Source organism: Orbicella franksi, chromosome 12, assembly GCF_964199315.1.
Source record: "Orbicella franksi chromosome 12, jaOrbFran1.1, whole genome shotgun sequence".
NCBI lineage: Eukaryota > Metazoa > Cnidaria > Anthozoa > Scleractinia > Merulinidae > Orbicella > Orbicella franksi.
Window position 1 is genome coordinate 23665352 of NC_138156.1, and position 24724 is coordinate 23690075.

Genomic DNA, 24724 nt, shown 5'->3' on the forward strand with positions numbered 1-24724 from the left:
AATGCTAAGCCTGTAATGTTATTAGCATCGAACATGGGACCAGTGCTGCTTTTTTTTTTTTTTTTTTTTTTTTTTGGCATGTAGCCGTTTAGAGAAAGGAAGAATTTTATATGGTTTAGTTAAAAGCATATCATTGTATTGCACTTATAAATTTTCAACAAACAAAATTATATTCTTTTCAAAATCTCAGCCTCGGGTTTATTTTTCAAATACTCTTAAAATTTCGCAAATTCCAGAGTGGATATTCTTTTCAAATATATTCTTATATAAAAAAGGAGTGTAAAAAAATACCTTGTTTAGTCCATCACGTTTCCTTGGTAATCACCGCGCTGGCATGATCGACGACTCACCTCCCCTCCCACGAGTTCGCACCCTCCCCACTGGGATTCGTGCTTCCTTTGCTTCCCAGTACGATCGATCATGGCGGACTCGAACGAGCACGACAAGGAGCTGGTGGGTTGGTTTTATCCCTCAAAGGAAATCCAATCTGAGGCATATGTGTCCAGTATGGATCAATACAGAGAGCTGTATCAAAAATCCATTGAGGACCCAGCGGCTTTTTGGGGAGATATCGCAAGTGAATATTACTGGAAAGTCCCGCCAAACAAAGAGAAGTTCATGGACTTCAATTTTGACACCCGTGAGGGAAACGTGTTTGTGAAATGGATGGAAGGAGCTGTGACGAATATTTCATACAATGTGTTAGACAGAAATGTGGAAAAAGGACTTGGGGATAATGTAGCTTTTTACTGGTAAGTATTAAAATTCTTAAAGAAGGAAGTACTGACCACACCATGCTAGTCACGCGGGAATTTGGTTTGATTGCAAAGAGAAACTCGTGAAGTGAACTCTAACAAAAGCTAAGTTCATTTACTGAGTATGCACCGTGTAGATGGATTCTCGTAAAAGTGTTTGTGCGTCTTTTCATCTAGCTGAAGAACTTTTAAGGGCAGTTGATCAGCTGCTATTACGTTCGTAAATATAGCTTTCATGTGGAACACATGAAATACGTTTCATGCATGTGTTTCATGTGATCAGTCATGTCTTCATACCTTTCATGTGAAGAAGATGTGCAAGCAGAAGACTGTGCAAGCAGACGACCCTTCTAAGGACAGCATTAACATTGTTAATGATGTATATCTTTCCAGAAACAGTTAAGAAATTTATAACACTCGAGTATGTATGAGATTTGACATCCCATCCGATACATACACGGGTGAGTTGAGTCCCAGATAATGGCTATATTTGTACTAGAGGCAAATTATCCGTCTGAGACATATAATTAATCTAGATACTAGTAGTCATTGTAGATTAAAGAGTGTGTTGGAGTATCATTAGGTTTGGTATGTTCAAAAAGCAAAAATTCTAGGAACAGCATTTTCTGCCTGAGCTGTTAGGTAGACATGAAATTGGCCTTTTTCCAGTAGGCGCAAAAATGAATGAACTGGTCACAAAGGATGTACATACAAGAGGGTTTTGGTCTCGTTTATACATGTGTTATGCAATATCAGTTACTCACTGGAAACCCACAATTCTGGTCCATGTAAATCAACACAAACGTTACCTGTATTGGCTTTGGGGAAACAGCTATTGAGGATTTTTGCTTTCGAGACAAATTATGAAATAGAGGGCGTGTTGGTGTACCAAAGTAATCCTGTTGGAGTTGAACTCTTTTCCCATGTAAACACATGGGAAATTTGCTATGTGTATGAATTATAGGGAAAATTCCTCTTTGGTTGAGGGGGACTCGTGGGAATGCTCATCAGTAAATTTGAATTAAGCCCCTGGCTTGAGCTTTATTTGACCCCTAAAAGATATACCAGTACTTTAAGACAGACTGGCAAGTATACACTGCAGTGATTTTATGAGGGGATCAAAGCCTCTAGAGAGTTAGATATTTTTCTCTGACTGATATATAAACAATAGTTTTCATTTGGCACAAAAATATGCTTGGATATTTGTCTGCAGACATAATCTGTTCCTTAAGCTGATTAATGGTATTTGGCATGCAACCCTTAAAGGTATATTGATGACTAAAAACAGTGGCATTTTGTCCTCAACACCCTACGTGAGGAGACCAAAGTGAGACAACAAGCATCCAGGACTGTAAAATAAATAATTAAAAGTAAATAAATTACAATATTTAGAGAGCAAGCCACGTCAGCCTTAGCTGGTTTTCATGTGCATCCTCTATCCTGGTTGAATTGGAATTTGTAGCTTTTGGTTTTTGTGGAAGGAGGAAGTACCTGGAAAAAAACACTCTCAGCAACAACCAAGGTCAACCAAAAACAAACTCAAACCCACGTAAAGCCCAAGGCCACAGGGCGGAATCAAACCCAGTCCACATTGGTGGGAGGCGAGTGCTCTCTCCACACCACCATTCCTGTTCCATCCCTTCTCTATGCCCTCTTTCACATTAGGGTCTCCCCGGGATGTAGCCTTGTGTATCTTGAACATGTCTGATATTTACAGTTTTTTTATCTGTCCTTGTTCAATGTAGGGAAGGAAATTTTCCTGGAGATAGTAAGAAGATTACATACAAAGAACTTCTTCAAGAAGTATGCAAGTTTGCTAACGTGTTGAAAGACAAGGGTAAGAATAGCGCTTTTTTTTTCTCTGAATAGTAAACTGCACTCACAAACATAGTTACCGAATCAGTGAAATGGGAAAAGAACTTAGCTATGAAATAACATGCTTCTTCAAACCCAGATCCATGTGTAGCTGCTGTTTCCCATGAGCCCCACTCATCTAATGACATTTCCTGTGAGATCTGCTTACTATTGACCAATGACTGATGGTGAAAATATGCCAGCAGTGATATATTTATTTGTATATTTATGTCCCTAGCAAGTAGGCAAGATAAACCAAATCCTGAGTGGGCCAATATCTAGCCATCTAGACCTCTTACTTGTGAAGGTGCAGTGGCCTCATGGCTAGTGTGCTTGACTCCGGATTGAGCAGTCTGGGTTCACACAAGCCCTGGCCAGGGACATTGTGTTGTGTTCTTGGGCAAGACACTTTACTCTCACAGTGCCTCTTTCCACCCAGGTGTACAAATGGGTACCGGCAAATTTAATGCTGGGGGTAACCCTGCGATGGACTAGCATCTCATCCAGGGGGGAGTAGAAATATTCCTGGTCACTTCATGTTACAGAAACCGTGTTAAGCTCCGGCCTGGTGGGCCACTTGGCTTATATGCAGACTTAAAACCTCTTGTTTGGTCAATAACCAATATATTATATTTCCCATCACCTTATCAAGTTGCTAGTTATAATGTGACAAAAATCATATGATCACGATTCACAAGACAAACAAGTCAATATACATTATTTTATTTGTTATTTTTGCTGTTTAACTTGAAGTATGTGAATATATTAATGACCATGTACATTGCACTTTGTATAATGAACATCAGGTGTCAAGAAAGGTGACAGAGTAGCAATTTATATGCCAATGATAAATGAGTTGGTTGTTGCCATGTTGGCTTGTGCAAGAATTGGAGCTGTTCACTCGATTGTGGTAAGCCAGCTGGTTTAAATTGCCACACAGACTTGTATGATAATTAATGATTACAAATAATGAAATTATACATTTTTGCTAGTGTGCTACGCTTTTGTCTAGTTATAATAAATATATTATATAATTACTTTGCACCTAGTATAGTTAGTGAAGATTTTTAGACTTAGATGACTATATTGTGTTTTTTTTATAAATTTAATTTTTACATGACTCTGCAAGCCAATGGCTTAAATTTTGTTGGTTTTAAATAAAAGACATCGTTGTCGTTGTCATTGTCATCGTCATTCAGTTATATCTTGTTTCAGTTTTTGTTAACTGCACACTTTAAGCTTCCTCAAGCTTTTTGTTTAAATTCAAACCTCTACTAATGGCCACCTCCCCAAAACACATATTTTCATCCAAGTTGACAGATTTGCTCTTATTTTAACATCTCAAAAATGGCCACCTCTTCACAATGGCCAGTAAACTCTGTTCCCCGGATGGCCATAGTAGAAAAGTTTCTACTGTATTCCACTTTAATTATGTGTTTATTAATTTATTTATCAACCAATTTATTTATGATTGTTTTCATGTTTTTCATAGTTTGGAGGATTCTCTGCTGAATCATTGGCTGAGCGTATACTTGATTCAACTTGTAAAGTGCTTGTCACTGCTGGTAAGTGAATTATTAAACGATATCCATGTACCTCTTGAGGTCTGCTCACTTAAATTAGCCTGTAATATTTTTTTGAATGTTTAAACAATTTTAGGTTAAATTATATCAAATAAAACCTTTTGTAAAATTGATTTCATAAATACATGTACTCTATTATGAATGAAATCACATGTAAATTGCATTACTGTCAAATATGTTTAATGATACACGTAATAATTGTGTATTGTAAAAAAATGTCTTTCAGATGGTTCATACCGGGGAACCAAGCTTATTGACCTGAAGGCGATTTCTGATGAGGCAATAGGGAAGTGCAAAGATCAGTGAGTATTAGTTACCAGTCTTAATCGGCCAGCTGGAGCTATCTTGTGTAATTGGTCCTTGACAAATTATTCATTTATATCGGAAAAAAATATAGTTTATTGAAGGTGTTGTTGCCATGGTTTAAATTATCTTCAGTTGCTTATTCTTCAAATGTGTCAGACTTGACTGAGATTTCCATGTAAAATTCACTTGAGATAACATATGTCACTATTCAGACTTTTAAGTAAGTCTTTGTGAAACATGTGAAATAGTCTGATTTTTCCTATCAAATGTAAGAAAAACAATAAGTATCATGCTACCCCAAAATTATCATGACAGTTGAATTGTCATGAATTGTCATGTATTGAATTGCTCATTAACTTCAGTGACAAAACCTGTTGACACACTAAATTAAAGAGATGAGGTTCTACCTGTGAAAACACAGTTCACAATAATTGTCAACTGAATACATCCGTAAACCTTTGACCAGCTAAAAATCAATTGTCATCTGTTTATATATTTTTGACTATTTCAGGGACTTTGAGCTTACTCAATAATAACTATTGAGTAAGGTCAAAGTCCCTGAAATAGTCAAAAATATATAAACAGATGGTAATAATATTATTGATTTTTAGCTGGTCAAAGGTCTATGAACTTAATCAAGCAAAGTGTAAGGCTCCTGTATTTAACCAAATACTATCCTTTTTTGCAGAGGCTTTACTGTAGAAACTTGTATTGTTGTTCAGCATGTGAGTGGTGGCTCCACAAATAGTCCAGGGACATCACCGGTTGCCAAGAAACCCTGTCCTCCAATACAGGTGATTATATATTCCATAACTACCTGTTTCCAAATTTTGTTACAAAAGAGATGTAAAAAAAAAAAAAAATTAGTGAAAAATTTAAATTCATTGTGTTCATCAATTGTATGTTTAAGCTTATAATCCATCAAATATTTTGCTCGCATCGAATTTGTTTATACACGTCACATGACTAAATATGCCCCATCTAAAACTGGGGCATATCAGAGTGATATTTCCCAATTTTGAAAAGTTCCAAGTGCTGCAAAAGATATTTGAACTGGAGGGTAATAAACACAGTAGCCTCCATTTGGCATGAAAATATGCGCAGATATTTTTCCTTGGACATTATCTGTTCCTCAGAGCTCACAGTTTTCCTCAAGCTTTGTTCTCAGAAAATGTTTGCTTGCTCAGAGCAAAGAATGTCTGCAGACAAATATCTGAACATATTTTTGCACCAGATTGAGTTTATTGTTTAATATATACATGTATACTCTATCTTTTGGAAGGAACATAAATTTAAACTCACATCTGACATGTTGTATCTTAGCATTTTTTTCACACCATAATGTAACAAAATTGATTAATTTTGCTTTTTTCATATGTACATGTACTCATTCTATTTTGAACACTTATTGGCCACCCTATATTGGTAGGTAAATTTTAACAGTGCTGTTGACTGTTGGTGGCATGAACTTATGTCATGTGCAAGTGACAAGTGTGAGCCATGTTGGACAGATGCCGAGGATCCATTGTTCATGCTCTATACAAGGTATTCAGTTATTTACTGGCTGGGAGCATAATTATGACTATCTGACAGCAGACAGGACAAAAAAAACATTTGATCTCAGGTCATGATTTATTGACAAGTTAGGGACAAAAAGTGTTTTGTTGATGCTTGTTCGATTCTGGCCAGAGAGCTACTGTATGAAAATGCATTGGGAGAAGTTCAACTGTGCACTTGCTAATGAATCTGATGTGTGGGGCTGCCTCGCATAAACACAGCAGATAATGTATGTCAGTATGTGATTAGGAATAGGATTGAGTCAGCAAGGCTACATGTTCAGTTGATATGATGACAAAACTACAATAAATTATTCATATGTATAATATTTAGCGGCCACTAAAAAGTATACCTTGATGGAGTGTCTTTTACCTAATTATTGACAGTGGCCTCCAGTGACTCCAAGTTTCTTGTCATCTTATCAATAACTATAATAATTATAGGTTATTATGAAGATAACCTGCAACACTTGCTGGCTACCAATGATAATATCCTGGGCCCTGTAGCCTTCCAGTTGAATCAGTCGAGCTCAGGTTACAAGATAACCGGTGTGCATGGCCTTAAGGGACAAAATGTGTCAACTTATTTATAAAAATATAATGACTTTGTGATGTCTTGTATTGGATTATATTATTTTTAAAGCAGTCCCCTAGTGTTAGTAAATTTGTATTTCATTTAAATACATAAAATAATAGTTGCTGAAATTATCAAAATAAATGTGCTAGGAATTTACCATAGTCTCTTGAACGTGGGTTTTCCCTAACATCTTTGGCGTTCGTTTTAAATTACTTCCATTTAAGTCTTTGGCTTGCAAGTTTAAGTGTTTTTGCTCATGAAGCAGCGTGCAAAACAAGAGCCAGAAAAACTGAATGCTTTGGCATAGTAAACTTCACCACGTCGTGAGAAATTAATTGTTTTCTCCCAAACTAACTGCTTGTAATTTATTCCAAAATATACGCTTCACTGGTTCTTGCGAGATGAGACTCTCGTCTCTCGAGAGGAGACTCTCATCTCACGAGGCGAGACTAAGAAATGTGACGAGAGGTGGTAACTTACTTTTGAGTGGTACTGTAATCTTATTGCATGAACTTATCTCTGTCTCTAAATTTTCCTTCATCAGTGGATCAACTGGCAAGCCAAAAGGTGTCCTTCACACCGTAGGAGGCTACATGCTTTACACTGCTGCTACCTTCAAGTAAGTAAATGAAAGAATTTGGACTGAATCTTTTTCCGACAGAATGGGATGTTTTCTTTTGCTAAGTCTTCTTATGAGGTTAATGTAAAGGTAATTAAGTTTATTCCAGTCAGCGAGTTATCTCTGCAGTGCCAGCACTGAAGAGCTGGCAATATTAATTTTGTTCTCAGTAGTTTCTGCATCTTATTCTCTATCTTCAGTAGTTAATGTCCACTAACTTCCACATTATTTTAAATATATACCCTTTAGATATGTATTCGACTATCATCCGGGAGAGGTGTACTGGTGTACAGCAGATATCGGGTGGATCACTGGTCACAGTTACATCACTTATGGACCATTAGCAAATGGTGCAACAAGTGTGCTGGTATGTAAATTATCCACTTCATGTAGTGCTAACTTGAAGGAGGTAGCGCGTAATGACTGATGACTACCAGACCACTTCTGAATAACTTTCAACATTTAAGTACAGTACTGTGTTCAATACTTTAGAGTAACTGTTGTTGTAGAAGAAACAATGCATGCAAATGCAACTTAACAACCTCGACATTGCGTTGGCCTAGACAGCAGTTGATGACTCATGGTAACATGGTCTCCTGTCAAAACCTTCCAACATTCAAACACTCCATATCCTGACCAGTATTTTACAGCAAATCCATATCCAGGAAATCACTTGGAAAATTGGCCAAAAATATCTGTGATGCGCACAGAGTATTCTCCTGTTATACATGTATCACAGACAGAGGAGGTCTCCCATAAACTCATAAGTCCCAAGTTACCCCATATGTTCAGGAAGATTTTGCATTCAATACTAATAGTAGAATGGATGAATTGGAATTTCCTCCTGGAGTTGACAGGTCTTCATGTAGTAGTTCTACATAAATTAAGTTTAGCCTAAGCCACTCCACTAATAGCAGTTCTGTCACACAGCTCAAAGTCATAACAAGTGTCAATCTTTTTTAACTGCAGTTTGAGGGCACTCCTTTTTACCCTGATTCTGGCCGTTTCTGGGATGTTGTTGACAAGTACAATGTTTCCAAGTTCTACACAGCTCCAACGGCTATCAGAGCCCTGATGAAGTTTGGTAAAGCTGTTGTCCAAAAGTAAGTGACCACAGGAACTTGTCATTCAACACTTCTTTTGTTTTTACAGGATTATATTATCACTTTGATATTTGTTTGATATTATTCCCCTTCATGGTCCTATTTCCAGATCCAAAAAAAGTGTTGTAAATGCTAGTGTACCTAATAGGCAGTGCATGCAAGGGTTTCATGAACATTTTTATCAGGAGGGCAAGTTCTTTTCACAGCTGGGCAAAACATTTTGAACCGAATTTCCTTTAAAGAGAAAGTTTTCCCTAGAGGGTCAAACTAAGCAGGCAAAATCCTCCTCACAGCCAGTCAATTTGCCCAGTACCTGGCCCCTAATGAAACCCCTGTGAATGCTGCCCTTTTCATTTGAGGTACGTATAATGCACCAGCTAGCCAACAGAATGATGAAACTATAACAACAAAAGTGGAACATTAGTTTGCTTTACATGTACTAGATGAGCAGTTCACAAAAGGCTTTTTTTTGTGCCAGATTAGGAAAAAAAATCCTTAGAGGCAGCAGTCAGTAAACCTACAAGCTGTTGCACGTGGATTTTGAACACATTAAGTAGTTATTTTGAATAGGTGACGTGCATGAAAGCATAATATGACATATACTGATTGCAAGCAGGAAAGGAAAAATTTATTTGAAATTCCTTCAGAATCACGAAACAAATTATAATTGCCAAGTCTCTAAGGTAGATGTAGAGTAATTATGCAAGTGCTTGCATTCTTTCAAGGTATAATCAGCCTGTGGTATGATTATAGTGAAAAGCAGATCCATGACTGTCTAAAACAATGAATAAAAACCCTTGCTTAATAAATACCTGGCTCAAAGAAATTGCAGGAGTCAAATTAATGCAGGGTCCACCAACCCAAGTTTAAAAGAAATGCCAACTGAAGGGTTTTTAACAGAGGAAACACAGTAGTTTCATATACAAAAATTCTACAGCTTTATTTTTATGTTGAATCTATTTAAAAAATTACAGGTACAATCGTAAATCTCTGAAAGTGCTTGGAACTGTTGGGGAGCCTATAAATCCTGAAGCGTGGCTTTGGTATTATCACACAGTAGGTGATGAGAGATGTGTCATCGTTGATACGTACTGGCAGACGGAGACGGTGAGTATTCACAAATTTACCGGTACATAAATATCTGATAAAGGAATGCAGACTTCTGTGTTTTAACTAAATATACGTAGTCACAGTGTCCTCTTTGCTTTGGGCTTTAATCATGTGATTGCCTTCTCTGCAGTGTATTGCTGTCTGTTTTTGTACAGTGTACGACCCTACAAGTTACAACTACATGTAACAAATGGTTCATGTTTAAATCTTTTGAATGGAACCAGTGGTGCACCCTCTTCCATAAGGTTTATATTGTTTTAAGTTTCCCACTCCCCTTTCTATCTCCAAAAACAGTAAAAGCAGAATATTTCCTTTTAGGGAGGACATGTGATCACGTCTCTTCCTGGAGCGACACCCATGAGGCCAGGGGCAGCGGTAAGACTTTCCTTTTAGTCTCCAGAGTGATAAGCATCAGTTTCAGACATTTTCTTGTTTACTTTTTAGATAATCGATGTTACTACTTTGGAAACCTGCAAAGTGATGATTAACACTGATTGCCTAGTAAAAATGACCCGCAGAAACTTGTTAGTCCCACCACTAAAAAGACTTAGAAATTTGGCAGTGTTTTATAACATGGCTGTTTAAAATGGTTACCTAAACTTTGCACAGTCCATTGAAGAAAAAAGCCATTAATAATAAGATGGCTGTGCAGAAACTGTCGTCTTTTAAATTCAACTGGATCGCTAAGTTAGTACTCCAGTTTCCTCAGTATAGAGTCACAAGCTGTAGTGCAACTCAGTGACCCTGGATATGTGATGGTTGTCCTGTGCAGTTTGTTTCCAGGTTACCCATCAAGTGTCTAATTAATAAGTCGTCAACCCATAATGGGCTGTCATCCCATTTATGCTGTGCAAGACAAAGTTAGTCACATTCAGTTGTGTTTTTGACTCGTGTGTAAGGCTAATTCGTATTATTTGTTACTTTTGGTGTTCATAACTATTCTTGTTTGTTTGTTTTCTTTTCTTTTGTCTTGTAGTCTTTCCCTTTCTTTGGAGTTGTGCCAGCTATTGTTGATGAACATGGCAATGAACTTGAAGGAGCCTGTGAGGGATTTCTGGTATCAAATTAATAATGAGTTAAACTGTCTATCTCTTGTTTCCACTTTAGTGAAATTGTTGGTTTTATAGTACATTAACTGACACTACATTTATCTCTCAGTAACCTTGCATCTCTTGTCCAGTTCTAAGGTTAAATGGTTATTCAATCAGTTTCTTTAGCCTTCTTTGAGAATATATTGCAAAATAAATTCACTTTGACAGACTGAAGTTTTGTCCTTTACAACTGCACATTGAGACACACTTTGACAGTTACTTGAATGTATAACGTAAATCAAAATGTAAAACGATAAATGTAAAAATACGCAGGAAAATAAATTTCAAGACAGATGCAGGGATATATCACTGGCAGCAAATTTGTGGAAAAAAACAGTCCTTCTTGAAGTTGAAAATGCTGCTTAGAGTGGGTTTCCATGTCTTGGGGTGGTTGGAAACTGTAAAATGTATAATAAATATTTATGTTTAAGTACTCTTATATGATTAAGTATATTATTATTTATTAAGTAACTATTATTAGGTGATAATATGCAATAAAATGCCTTTCTTTTGTGACAGTGATGAAAGTTGGTTGTGACTGTTTTGGTACTAAACATTTTTGCATAGACAATTATTATTTATCACCCTGTACGTACAGTGTGATGTGTGAATAATACCTGTGTATGCATTTCACCATGAAGGTGATGAAACAACCTTGGCCAGGCATGGCTAGAACAATCTTTGGGGATCATGAGCGATTTGAACGGGTCTACTTCTCTAAGTTCAATGGTTACTACACCACAGGAGATGGTGAGTTACCCATCAGGAAACATGGCACATGTTGTTAATTGGTTAATTTTAATAAAAAAATTAGCACACAAAAATTCCACCTTAGGTCCTAGCAGAACTGACTGTACCTATCCTTCATACACCTTTACTTTTATGTGACTTTTAATGTTGTGGTTAATAAAGTATAACAGAAAGAGTAATTATTGTATCACTGGAAGAACAGATGTTTCTTTGTATCAGTTTTACTGTAGTTCAATTGCTTGTAGCAGGTTGTAAACCTAACAGCAATGATTATTACTGGATCACTGGAAGAACGAAGAACTGATGTTTCCTATCAGTTCTAACAATAATTTTGCTTTTTTTTTTGTAGGATGTAAATGAGATTGTAAAATTATGGTTATTACTGAATAACTGGGAGAACAAAGAACTGCGTGAATGTTTCTTATCAGTTGTGTGATAACTTCACTGTTTTTTGTAGGATGTAAACGTGATAGTAATGGTTATTACTGGATCACTGGGAGAACAGATGACTGCATGAATGTTTCTGGTCACTTGTTGAGTACAGCACAAATTGAAAGTGCCTTGGTGGAACACGAAGCTGTCACCGAAGCTGCTGTTGTAAGCTGATCTTTCCCTGTTCAAAATAGTCTACAATGTACATGAATTGAATGCAGTTACATATTTTTGCTGCATTAATGCAGTTTACAGGTTGCAATACTGGTTTCCAAATATAGGTATGACTACAGATGAGGGATCCCAGAGAGAATAAGCAAAGTTTGGTACTTCATTGCTATGAAGCATTAATAAAAATTCATTCTTTCAACCTCAGGAAGATATTAATTCTTTGGAGAATACTCCGGTAAAGACATGTTAGCCTTAACTTGGCTTCTTTTTTCTTTTGTTGTACACAGGTGTCCTGTCCTCACAAAGAAAAAGGGGAAGGGATCTACTGTTTCACAACACTGATGGAGGTAAGTTATTTCTAGCCTGTGGAACAAAAGAATGTCAAAAATGATGGCAAGTCATACATGTACCTTGTTTATTCTTCTCATTCCTACAGCCAAATAATCTTATGCCATCCATAGTGAACTGTCCCCCTTGTATTCAAATATACAAGACTTTTCACTTCATGGAAGTGTCTCCCCCTTGCTTGAGCACCTGACTTATCTATGTCGTAGTCATTAAATGATGTATCTATCACGCTGGTGAAAACACTCATTCTACCCTCAAACAATTGTGGAGTTGAACCGCATCCTGCCTAAAGAAGTGCATGTTATTTTCAAAGACTTTTAATTAATAAAATGTCTGTGCAACTTTTAAATAGTAATGCAATGTACTCACATATTATTTGTTTATTAATTATGGATGTAACTATTTGGCTACTGACCATTACCAGAATTATAACATGTATCATAAAAGTAAATTAATAATAATTAATGATCACCAATGAACTATTTTTAAGTGGTTTGCATCCATACCATCTACAGAATTCAGTTTGCCTCTCAGTCCGACTTAAAAATCATCATGGGCCTAATTAGGAACATAATATTGTTATAATTGTATTATATTGTATAAACTAATGTGTTATTTTTATTTCTCTTTTCTCAAGGGAGTGGCATTTGGTGAACAGCTCATCAAAGAACTGAAACAAAAAGGTAACAAAATTATCTTAGATTGTTTCATGTTTTAATAAGTTGGATAATAATCTTGATACATTGCTTTAAATCAAGGATGGGTGCTTATTCAAGGGAATTAAGAGTGATAAAAAGCCTTGATGGGAATTTCTTACTCATATATTTTAAGTCCTTATCATAGTGCCTAACAATCTCCTTTTAGCTTGTTAAACAGCAGCATTTAATTAACTGTTAGGATTATATTAATGATTATTATAATATTGTTATTGTAAGTACAGGCATTAATTTCCAATTATGAGGCATTCACTTCTGGTACACAGATCAAGACTGAATTTCTGTTGCAACATCTTTATTTTTAGTTCGTACCAAAATTGGACCTTTTGCAACTCCTGATGTCATTCAAAATTCACCTGGGCTTCCAAAGACTCGTTCTGGCAAGATCATGCGCCGAGTTTTGCGGCAGGTTGCAAAGAATGACAAGAACATCGGTGATGTCACAACCATGGCTGACTCTTCTGTTGTTGACAACTTGTTTGAAAACAGACCTCATGTGGATTTTATACCTGAGTGACATAATTCTTTGGGAAACCATTACCTTTTGACCATGACATTGTAACGTATGGAGAACTGGTCCAAAGAATACATGAAGCCCACCAAAAATTTCTCAGTCTAGTTTTTCACACTGCATGGTATTCAAGAGATATAGATTGTAAACGTGTTGGTTAGTATTCTTTTTGTTTGGGTAAAATATTATAAAAACAATTGGCATTCAGTTTGATGCTTTACTGAACAACTTACAAGATGGTTTGTACAGCATCCTTTATTTTCAAGATGTACCTGTGTCAGGTTAAATATTTACATGTATCTCTTAGTTATTTAGCATGAAATAGACATAAGTTTATTGGAGATACAATAAAATTATGTAGGGTTAGGGTATTAAATTATACTTTCATAGATATCCAACATTTGTGCAATATATTTTTTCGTATAGAAGCAATCATTTCTAGTGTTAGGTGCTGCAGTTTGTAGGGGATTAACAAACATAAAGATGGAGAAAACCTTAAGATTAAACTTATTAAATACATTCAATAAAGGTTTTGCACAATAACTTTTAGTGTGGTAATAAGTTTCCTTTGCAGACATGAGACTAGTATAAAACTGTTCTTTAGTTCCTCTTTTACTTCCGTGTGGAGGAAAAACACATTTCACTGTAAAAAATACATGACCTGTGCCAGCCAGTTTCATTTGAAATTTGGGATTGTGCTGTCCCTGTTTGCCAACTGGAACGGAATATTTTCAGGTGGTTGATTCTGTTATGCCTTCTTGCCATCAAGGTTGATTACATCCACTTAAACACTTTATGCACAATTTAGTTACATATGTTATAACTATAGATTTTGTGCATGAAGCGACAGTGCAATTCAAATTGTCCCACTACACAAGACATCATCAACTTTGATAGCAAGAAGGATCAACTGTGAAAGTATAAAATGAAAGTATAAAATGTTGCAAATATATATAGCAAAAAAAAACCCATGTGCACTGATAATTAGAAAAAGCTTCTGTCAGTTACTAGCTGTCAACAGAGGTTGATTTGAATTAATTGTTATACATCTGGTCTTGAAGGAATGATGACTCTTATAGGGTATGTCTGTTCCATTAAGTGTTCTGGAGGATGCCACTGTTGTGTAATTATGATAAATGAAAATCTCTCTATTCTTGCTCCCAGGAAACTTGTCTTGCTGTACTCCTCCCCATCTGTTGGTTGGACAAGCTCCAAAAATCTGTAAAAAAAAAATCATCAAAGCATGAAGTGCTACGTACTTGAAAAATGTAAGATCATAGTCAGTGAATCTGAGATGTTCAGGACTTTGGAAGATTTGTTCTTGAACAGTTTACAGGAGGTCATGCAGTCTGCATTGTTCTATTAACTATTTCACTGACAATGTGAAACTGACAGTCAAATGTTTGGTCTTTTGGAGAATCCTTCTGTAAATACCTTTAAAGTGACTTAAGTTGGTTTCCCTCGTTAAGATTATGATTGAATTTGATTCAGCCTTGCCACTCACTTGCTATCTTTCAGAAGATCTTTAGACATCAGTGACGCCATGAGGCCTTTTTTCACTTCATCAAATTTCATCGTGACAGTGTCAAACATGTCTACATCCATCATATCCAAGACTACTGGCTTGCCATACCTATAAAGATAAACAATGCTCAGGCAAATAACTCAATTGTACTTTCATCAGTTGCATCTTTCAGTATCTGTAGGTACCCTTGGTCCATTGCAGATATCACCCTTCCCTCCCATATCATATTTCTCAGTCATTTATCTGTAATGGTACTAATTGGCAAGATGCATCCTACATGTGATTTCTGTGCGTCACTTCCTTTACAAACCTTAAACCTCCTAGAATTGCCAAACGAATCACATCAGGCTCCATGTGCTTAGGACTGAGTGCATTTATGAAGTTGGTGTCACGGTACCGCAAGAAGGTGGAACTCTGTGGAGTGGAATCAATTAGGAGGGGCCATCTGTAAACACAAGTAAGAAAATGTTTGGTGTGAAAGTGTTTTGTTGCCAAGCCAGAGTATTGAAAAGATTTGAACCTTGCAAAATGTAAGCATGATTGTTATATGTCAGTAACCAGTCCATAACAGTCCCACCTGCCATCTGCAGCAATCTTGCCACCAACATCTCTGAACAATACATCATCAAGGTCTTTTATCATCACTTTCATGCCCTTTAGGTCGGTGCCATCTTGAATAAAAGATATCAGCAAAAGAAGTTAAGATATTTGAGAGTGAAGGACTCATGGGATTTCTGTAGCATGGTCTCTGTAGTACAGTCGAGGAGGAGAGTATAGAATGACAGTCCATTGCAAGTTACAGTAATGTTACAGTTGGTATTTTTGTCAGGTTAGCTCAATTACCAAGGCCAAAGTTGAAACCAGACCTCTTGATCTAAAGCTCATTATACCAACCATACAAGGCCAACATGCATCTCAATGCAGTCACTCTAAATACAGAGAATTTGCCAATCAAAGGATTTGCCAAGAAATGGGAAAATGATCATGTTTTCCTTTCATAACAGTTTTGTCACCTGTAGAATCATTGTCTTTTTTGTGCTGCTCTCTAAATTTTAGCTTCACCTGAAAAAGAGATTTTTTATCAACAAAGTCTTAATATCCTGAATTAATAGATTACTGAAAGCACGAGCAGAGGCCTGCACCTATAGGTGTTTTAAATTCTATAGTGATGTACGCGTGAACACCTTAAATGTTTGCATTAAAAAATGACAGTTTGAAACTGAGTCAACTACAAAATTTTATCCATTATGCTGTTTAAATTGTCATGGAAGACAATACTGTTTGACCTTTTGAAATGAAATCTTATTCCTTGTATGATACCCTGTTTCAAATAATAATTTTAAAAATGGAATTTTAATTTATATTTCAACAATGTACCTGAGCTAGAGCTTCTTTTGAAGCCTCTGCTTTTTTTCTTGCAAGTTCAAGCACTGCCTCAGCATCATGCACTGCCTATAAAGCAACCATGCAAGGAATTTACCTCACACTCTTGACATGAACTGATACAAGTTTTCTCGCTAGCCTGCTGGTGATTTACACTGTACAGACAAATATGAAGGCAGTGCTTGGCCTGTTGGCCATAATTAAGCTTAATACCTCAATCATCATGATAGTGAAAATGAAAATATTCATACCGACCCCATAAAAGGGTATTGGAATTTCTTAGGGAGTGGGGGTCTCAAAAGCCAAAAGTTTAAAAGGAAAACATATAAAACTAAAACTGGAATTTTCAGAGAGGTGGGGAGCATGGATATTTTCTGCAATGACACATTACTGGTATTACCATTTGCACAGATAAGACAAGACAATCCATAAATTGCATAACATTTAAATTGTAATAATAATATTGTGAAAATAAATAAAAAACATTTGTACGTAAACAACAGCACGATATTCATACAATGTCTGCTAGGTTGATAGAAGCTCAGAACTATCTAAAATATTCTCATTCCCTTTTCATACTCCTGGTTTTTCTTCATCTGTGAGTGGAGTAGACTTTTGCAGAAATATCACACACCTGTAGTGTCACATCTCTTTTGTCCATCTTTCCTTCAGCCATACATTTATCATGTTCATAAATCCTTTTGTTTAGTTCACAGTGCGCTTTACCTAACTTGAAAGAGACAACGAAGTAAACATACATTGTATGCATTTATATACGCCCTTCAAGGTGCATGTGTGAAGTTTTACTTTTTTTCAGATGCTCATGAATGTATTGGATAGTACTATAAAGTTTTAGTTACTGAAATATAAATCAATGTTTTATTAATTAATTAACATTTGATCAACTGTTAGTGCTAACATTACACGTTAACCATAACAGCTCCATTACACCAACTCAAGCTTACTTCCCTCAGATGGAGAATCATTTTTCTGTTGAGAAATTGTCTTGGAGTATCATTTGGGGAGAACTATTTGGGAATATTTTGGAGAGGCAAAGCTGAAGAAATTGAGCAAAAATCTCCACACTCAGAAAGGCAAGAATAAATAAGAAGCTAAGCTATTGTATGTCTCCTATGCGAGAGGTTCTAACATGAAACGTACTTGATAGAGAGAATGGGAGGAAATTGTCACCTTGAATGAAACAATTTCTTTACATTACTGAAAATTCTTATTTCATTTTCAACATTTTAAAATCCTGCCATGACTATGAGGTTTATGACTATGAGGAACAAAATAATCTTGCTATCAATGCATTTGCCTTGATAAAGATATTTTTTCCTTTACAGTGACTTATTTATGTCTTGTAAGATTCACTGTAGAATTTCAACATATTAAAAGTTGGGTTTTTGGTTCAATCTGTGAATAGAGCTACCTCTAAATTTCTTGTCAGCTTTTATATCTTTACCTCTTTTTGATGAGCCTGGTTCTCCTTTTCTGCCTTTTCTAATTCCTTTTCCAGTCTATTAAAATACATGATAGGAAGTTATAACCAATAATCACCATTGCTGATTGATGTAAGTTATAATATGTGGCCAGGAGAATCTCTAAGAGGACTGCAAGTTACTCGAACAAAACCATTGTTGATGACACATTTTCTTTGGTTAACAACACAAGTTCTGTACAAACCTGTTGTTCTCTGCCTCCCTCAGCTTTTTCTCTTGTTCTGATCGAGTATTCCTATCGGCTTCCAGTTTTTCCAGCAAGACATCTGTTTGTTTGATGTCCCATTCTTGCAAAACCTGTTCAACAGCTGGTATTGCCGCCACCTATTTAAGATTTCACACAATGTACTGGTAAGAAGTTCAAGCAAGTCAGTTTCACAGAGTTTTCATTTCAGGGCCTATTTAACAATAATATTAGACTATGAGCCCGGGTTTTCTATGAGGGAACAGGTAACAAGGCATAGCAGAGTGGACTATTGCTCATAGAAAACACCAGCAAGTGGTCTAATTGTTTTGGTAGACAGTCCAAATGATTACATGTATAGCACAAAACCTACAATTTTGTGTACTGTCAAGTCTAAAATTAAGAATAAGTTTCAGTTTCAAGAGCAGCACGTGATTGTTGTCTATCTGCAAATACAAGATGATGAGAGACCCAATCAGATTCGTGGATTTCCAATAGAACACAGCTGAGTGGTTGCTAATTTAAATTATTATTAGTGGAGGGTCCACCACTCATGACCCACTACCTCTTGCAACTCAAGCCAAAATACTTATTGAAAAACTCACAGCCATGCCCCTGAAAACCAGCAGAAGATGTCCTCATAGAAGACAAATGAATAAATTTAAAGTTACCAGAGAGGTAGTGGCTTGTCTTAAGGGAGGATGGGGTGGAGGGAAACTGACCATCACATGAAATTTGCCTACATTTATTGATTCAACCCCTAAAAAAGCCAAATATTTTCCTTGGCTCCCTGTCAGGACTGAGAGCAACAATGGATGTTCTTACCTGTACTGCATTTGTACCATCATCTGCTATTAACCTGGGGTCACCTCCATGTTCTAAAAGAGTCTAGTGCATGGTTAAAAAGAATTGGTTGTTAAGTTGATGTTGTGTCAATGTATCATCAAATTATCAACTTATAATTATATAATATCACCTAAAAATCAAATACAAACTCAGTATTTCCTAACCAGAAAAGAGCTAAGTGTATTTAACTTTAAAATGTAAATTCCCTCTACTGTCACTGCCAATAAATACCATTAATGTATTGTAACTTTGCACAGCAGTACAATATCTTCTAATTCATTCACAATCATTATCAAGGCCTTTGATGAAAGGTAAAAAGGTTTTAGAAACAAGTACAGTACATATTACAAACATGCAGGAGCAACTACATTTTTCTGGTTGCTATACGAGATCTTTGTGTCAAATACTCATAATTTATGTTCAAACTCGTTTTATAATTCTGAAGTAGTTTCGTGTATTTTTTTTTTTTTTTTTCACCACTCAGTATACATGTATAAATGTCTTATTTGTTCATGTATGTTACTGTAATACCAGTTCAAAAGAACCTGTAATGTTCAAATCCACATTCAACCACTTATAGTACATGTATGTCAGCATTCACTTCCTACACTGTATTAGGTCTGCTAGTTTAATATACGTACCTGCACAGCCTGAAGATGTCCCCCAAATGCTGCACGCCACAATGGAACTCTTTGATACCTCCCCCTGGAATTCAGATCAGCTCCTCTTTGAATTAGAAGCTGAACAGTGTCCACATGACCACCACCTGCTGCTTCTGACAGGGGGGTGTTGTTGTTTGCATCCTCACAGTCCACTAGTGCCAATTGGTGTCTTGTAACGAGAGACTGTCTTGCAGGTTCAGATAAGTCTGATCTTTTGGAGTCTTCTTCATAAGCCTGTAAAGAAGTCAAAGTATGGACAGAGGCGTAGTGTGCATTTTTCATGGAGTATACGTAAAGCGCTGGGCTTCCCTTCCAAAATATTTTTATTTTTAGGAGTTTGGAAATGCCAATTTTCCTTGTTTTCCAGGGAAGAGTTTCATTAAAAATCAAAACATGGAAAACATCAAGTATTTACTTCATTTAGTAACTTTTGTTGTTTATATGTAGTTAACCCTTGGGATAACGGACAGTAACTTTATGAGAGAAACTAGTCACTATAATTTATAATATTGTTTGATTATCTGTCATAGACTTAAAGGGTTTTCAACCTCCAACTAAATTAGTGCCACATCTTGGTGATATTTACCTCATCCAGCACAGCTAAAATTTCATCATTATCACCATCAAAGGCAGCTTCTAGTATTCTGCTTCTTCTCTTTGCCTCTTCCTTCCTTTTCCTTCTTTCTTCCTCTTCTTTTTTTCTCTCTTTTTCTGCCTCTTCTCTCTCCATCTGGACCAACTTTAGCCATGCCTGCAAGGGATTAACAGTTATCATCCCCAGTCCATATCAATCGGTTAACCACAGTGGTATCCAGACTGGCTCATAGGATGAAGATTAATTAAAATAGACAGTTTTCAGTCATTCAGGCCTGATATAACAACAACTGTGTGCTCCCTTACAGCAACTGCTCTTGAAAAAGTGCAACTGGGGAGTCTCCATTCTCCTGATTAAGTTGACATTTTCTTGAGTCCAGTCTTACCTCCTTTTGAATCTTGTCCATCAACTCATCATACTCTTGTTTGTCTTTTTTCCTCTTTGCCAGTTCCTTTTTAGCCAAATGTCGTCTTGTGTATTTCTGAATGATCACAGCAGAGTCATCCTGCTTTGTCCACTTCGTGCCCTTGACCTTGAAAAAACTAAGTATTTTAAAACCAATTTTCACAGTGGTGGCAAATAACATTTTAAATAATTAAGAGAGCCCTCTCTTATAAAATCATCAACCTCTCAGTTTTAAGTGTAGACTGAAGTGATTCTCATTTTAACTTTCTGTTCAAGTTCAAAATGTTATAAAGTTATGTTGATATTACTGTCGAGCATTTCTTTCACCTTGTGTAGACTGGACTTTTTTGGAGGTGAGCAATGTGAAATGATAATGTGAAACATCACATCATGTGCAGGTAATTATAATGTCATGATATCACAAGAGCACATTCCTTGGATTCATGATCTGGGATCAGTTGATTTTTTTTCATAAGCATCAGAAATGACTCAAGTAATAAAACAATGCCAAAACTCCTAAAATTGTAGAAATGACTTCACAAAAATGTAAAATATTTCAGGTAAGGTCACAATGTTTGGAAGCTTTTACTTAAATATTGAAAAAGACTATAACTGGTGACAGTGAAGTCCATATTAGCATATTCCTCTCTCTTGGTGACATCCTCTAGAACTTTCGATAAATTTACATTTTTATTTTTTTATTCAAAGTTATTTTAACAGATGTTTGGCTCAACAAAACATCTTGGGGGCTCACACCTATATAAAAAATAACTTATTCTTGGATGACAAGAATATCTTTACAAATAAGTCTTCACAGTGAAGGCTTGCTTTGACCTCGTTACCATGGAAACTAAAATGTTAGGGATTCAACTACTCATGCATTCTACCTGTGGTGACGCATTATCCTTCCCCTTGGCTTGCGTTTTACTTGGGGATGTGACTCCTTTCCTTGCTGGGGTCCCCTTGGTTCCACTAGCTCCTGATTTAACAGCCGCACTGCTCGGCTTCTTGGCGGTGGGTTTAGCTGCAGCACCCCTCCCTGCAGGTTTTTGTGTGGTCGATTTCGGAGCCGATTTTGTTACAGGACCTGGCTTTTTTGGAGGCATGGTCCTCTTGCAATATGGTTCGGATAATGTGGCGTTCTATAATATTACATTTTTCTGGTATGACTAATCATTGCTTACATCACCGCCATTTTGGCCGCCATAGTCTATTAATTAGTTGCCAGTACTCCTCCGTCACGTAGAATATTTCATGCGGGAGTGTTGGCGAATGGCTGCCGGCAATTGTTGTGACTGTACAGAGAGTACAGAAATTAATGAAAATACTAATGGATTGTTTACTGGCAATGGAACTCAGAGTGTGGATGAAACTGATCTAGCTGCCTCTAGGCGACCTCGTATATACGCTCAATTTGAACCCCAAAGAGTTCATATTTTCTGGGATCTTTTCGCCGCTGTCTCCATCTTGACTTTCGTCGCCGATATCGCATCCGATTTAGTCGTTTCCGTGTTGTATTACTTCGATGGCTCTTATTTGTGGTTTTCGCTGACGTTAGGATTTGTACTTCTGTCGTCCATTGTGATGCAAGTTTTCTCTGCCAAATGGTTTCACGAAGACGATGAAAAGCAGAACTGGTGTGCATATTTGTTGCATCTTTTTCAGCTTGGTCCACTCGTTAGGTGAGACTGATAATCTTGTTTCCACAAACTGAGGATTTTTTTCTCCCAAACAAACAAAAGAAAAGCCTTATCTTTGAAGACGTACACCTTGTCTTCAAGCCAACTTCGCTAATTTAATTTAATTTAATTTAATTTAATTTAGTTTAATTCATAACATTCACGGATGTAAATTGAATTTGGCTTTTTGTAAACATACTCGTGTTACTCAATCACTCACTGACTAAAGGTTATTATTGTAATGAAATTGACCTTGAAATTGATATCAGCATATTACTAATTCTAGCGTGCCAACTCCTAAATGATAGCCTGTGTCGCAGACAGAAATTTAGTAACCCCGTAGTAGGTTAAGCATTTGCGACGCAGGCTACTAAATGATTACCTTTAATTTATAAGCCCTCCTCAGCCTCTCCTCAGCCAACACCTAAAGAAGGAGAAGACAAGGAAGAATTCACCCCAGTTCACATGCTCACAGACGAAATCCCCGCCGATTCCACAAGAATTGGAGTTTTCAGACGCGCAACTGCAGAAGACACTACTTCCGGCTTACTGATGCAAGTGGTAATAAATGGTTGGCCTGAATTAAAGAAAGATTGCCACCCACTTCTTGTAGACTACTGGACGTACAGAGAAGAGATCAGCGCAGAGAATGGTCTGTTGTTCAAAGGCCATAGACTCATAGTTCCTGAGAAACTGCGTAGCAGAGTCCTCCAAACCATCCACGAAGGTCATTTTGGTTTTGAGAAGATGCAGCTGAGAGCCCGAGAAGCAGTATTCTGGCCAGGAATAACCTCAGATTTACTACAGACAGCCCAGAGCTGTGAAGTGTGCCAGACGTTCTCGAGGAGCCAACAACGTGAAACACCGTTGCCCCATGAAGTTCCTCAAGGACCTTGGGAGAAGTTAGGAATTGATTTCTTTGAGTTTCAGTCTACCACCTATCTCCTGATAGCGGACTATTACAGTAGGTTTCCTGTGGTCGGAAAAGTACGCAGCACTACCGCAAGCACTACCACCGAGATCTGGAGCAGGTGTTTAGTGAATATGGAGTACCTCAAACCGTTATGACAGACAATGGCCCCCCATTCTCGTCAAAGGAATTTGCAGCCTTTGCAAACCAGTACCGATTTGACCACATCACGTCCAGCCCTCGTTACCCGCAGAGTAATGGTTTCATTGAAAGTATGGTGCAGACAGTCAAGCAGTGCATGAGAAAGTGTGCAACCACAGGACATGATCCAAACTTAGCTATGTTGATCTACAGAGCCACACCCCTTACTACCAGCATACCGTCACCTGCAGAGCTATTGAATGGACGAAGGTACAGAGCATTACTTCCAACCACATCCCCTATCCAGAATCCCCATTGTCAGGTTGTCCGAGAGCAAATGGTGAAAGACAAGGGCAAAATGTGCGAGCACAACAACAAGACTGCAAGGGATCTACCTTCACTGCCACAGAATCAAAGAGTGTACGTACAAGTTCACCCCCAGTGTAACCAATGGACCCCAGCAACCATTACCAAAACGCCAGTAACGTCTCAACCGAGATCGTACAGTGTCGAAACTACTAATGGAGCCCAGTTAGTGAGAAATCGTCGCTTCATTCGTCCAGCTCAAGAGACTGTTCCGAACCTGCCGAGAGTGTAAAACGTGACGACAGCACTAGCAGTGAATGACCAAGACATGTGATTACAAGACCTAAAAGACTTATAGAGACAATTTAATTAGTTTCAGCGTTTCAGTTAAGGCCTTAAGCTATTTTTGATTAGTGGGGAGATGTTACATAATCAGCTTATGTAGTTCTATTTATTCTGTCACCTTTCAGGCATTGTCGTAATGCAGAGTGTTTGATAATTAGTATGCATTGTCCTGCAAGCCCAAATATATGCAGAGACGCTTCTGGAACTTTGTAAGATTTACATAAGTATATAAACTTGTAGGTTTAGCTCGGCATTTCATTCGTTATTAGTGTGTGTGTTCAAGCAATAAAACTTTTGCCAACCGGAGTAGTTAACAGCTTAGTTATTTGTAAACATGAGGTTAGGTTAAACTGCACATAAATTTTGTTATCACTAGATGCATTTTTTTTCTTCCTTTTCATTAACTGTGAGCTCACCAAGTGACCTGCAAATAACTGCCCTCTAATAATTATCTGCCCATGCATAATACCATGATTCTAAATGTGCTATACTGCAAATAGAATTCTGTGGAAGGGTAATTGTGGGCATGCTCTTGTTTGAAAAATGGCAGATTGCTTTCCTGATTGAGCTTTCAAAGAGTTGTTAAAAAATATGATTAAACAAACTTGGTGATCAAATCGGCACTGACAAATCACTACATTTTGCTAAACCTTGTCTTACGCACAGACATTTTATTTGTGAAAGGCTAACACTGATAGCTGAAGGCTAATGTTTTTAATCTTTTTAACCAGGGAATGTTTTTACTTGTTTTACGAATTG

The 24724-nt window shown here is 37.0% G+C and overlaps 3 protein-coding genes across 3 annotated transcripts in view; 2 read left to right on the top strand and 1 right to left on the bottom strand.

Moving 5' to 3' along the window:
• Positions 1-368: 368 nt before the first annotated feature.
• On the top strand, positions 369-14025 carry LOC145464227 (acetyl-coenzyme A synthetase, cytoplasmic-like). The gene is made up of 18 exons (XM_081448059.1): positions 369-752; positions 2501-2592; positions 3416-3519; positions 4102-4174; positions 4419-4494; positions 5187-5292; positions 5928-6043; positions 7176-7250; positions 7500-7617; positions 8220-8353; positions 9328-9460; positions 9782-9838; positions 10440-10520; positions 11196-11304; positions 11762-11901; positions 12195-12254; positions 12893-12938; positions 13277-14025. The coding sequence occupies exons 1-18, from the start codon at positions 421-423 to the stop codon at positions 13486-13488; spliced, it is 2064 nt and encodes a 687-aa protein (XP_081304185.1). The 5' UTR covers positions 369-420; the 3' UTR covers positions 13489-14025.
• A 90-nt stretch (positions 14026-14115) lies between these two features.
• LOC145464237 (IQ motif and ankyrin repeat domain-containing protein 1-like) lies at positions 14116-21790 on the bottom strand. The gene is made up of 14 exons (XM_081448072.1): positions 21472-21790; positions 20565-20711; positions 20171-20335; positions 19564-19818; positions 18902-18964; positions 18077-18216; positions 17856-17910; positions 17025-17120; positions 16385-16459; positions 16021-16069; positions 15585-15678; positions 15318-15452; positions 14987-15115; positions 14116-14701 (listed from the first exon to the last, which is right to left on the bottom strand). Exons 1-14 carry the CDS (start codon positions 21688-21690, stop codon positions 14524-14526), a joined length of 1800 nt encoding a protein of 599 aa, XP_081304198.1. The 5' UTR covers positions 21691-21790; the 3' UTR covers positions 14116-14523.
• A 48-nt stretch (positions 21791-21838) lies between these two features.
• LOC145464242 (XK-related protein 8-like) overlaps positions 21839-24724 on the top strand; it is a 7506-nt gene continuing 4620 nt past the window's right edge. The window contains exon 1 of the mRNA XM_081448075.1: positions 21839-22266. Coding sequence (XP_081304201.1) covers positions 21839-22266 — 428 coding nt within the window. The remainder of the gene's footprint in view (positions 22267-24724) is intronic.

Excerpts from the sequence above, each read along its gene's own strand:
- LOC145464227 (XM_081448059.1), top strand. The coding sequence starts at position 421 with ATGGCGGACTCGAACGAGCACGACAAGGAGCTGGTGGGTTGGTTTTAT. Across the intron at positions 5,293-5,927 it reads AACCCTGTCCTCCAATACAG|GTAAATTTTAACAGTGCTGT; the intron begins GTGATTATATAT and ends CTATATTGGTAG. Across the intron at positions 12,939-13,276 it reads CAAAGAACTGAAACAAAAAG|TTCGTACCAAAATTGGACCT; the intron begins GTAACAAAATTA and ends CTTTATTTTTAG.
- LOC145464237 (XM_081448072.1), bottom strand. The coding sequence starts at position 21,690 with ATGCCTCCAAAAAAGCCAGGTCCTGTAACAAAATCGGCTCCGAAATCG. Across the intron at positions 18,965-19,563 it reads GACATCTTCAGGCTGTGCAG|ACTCTTTTAGAACATGGAGG; the intron begins GTACGTATATTA and ends ACCATGCACTAG. Across the intron at positions 14,702-14,986 it reads GATCTTCTGAAAGATAGCAA|ATTTTTGGAGCTTGTCCAAC; the intron begins GTGAGTGGCAAG and ends TTTTTTTTACAG.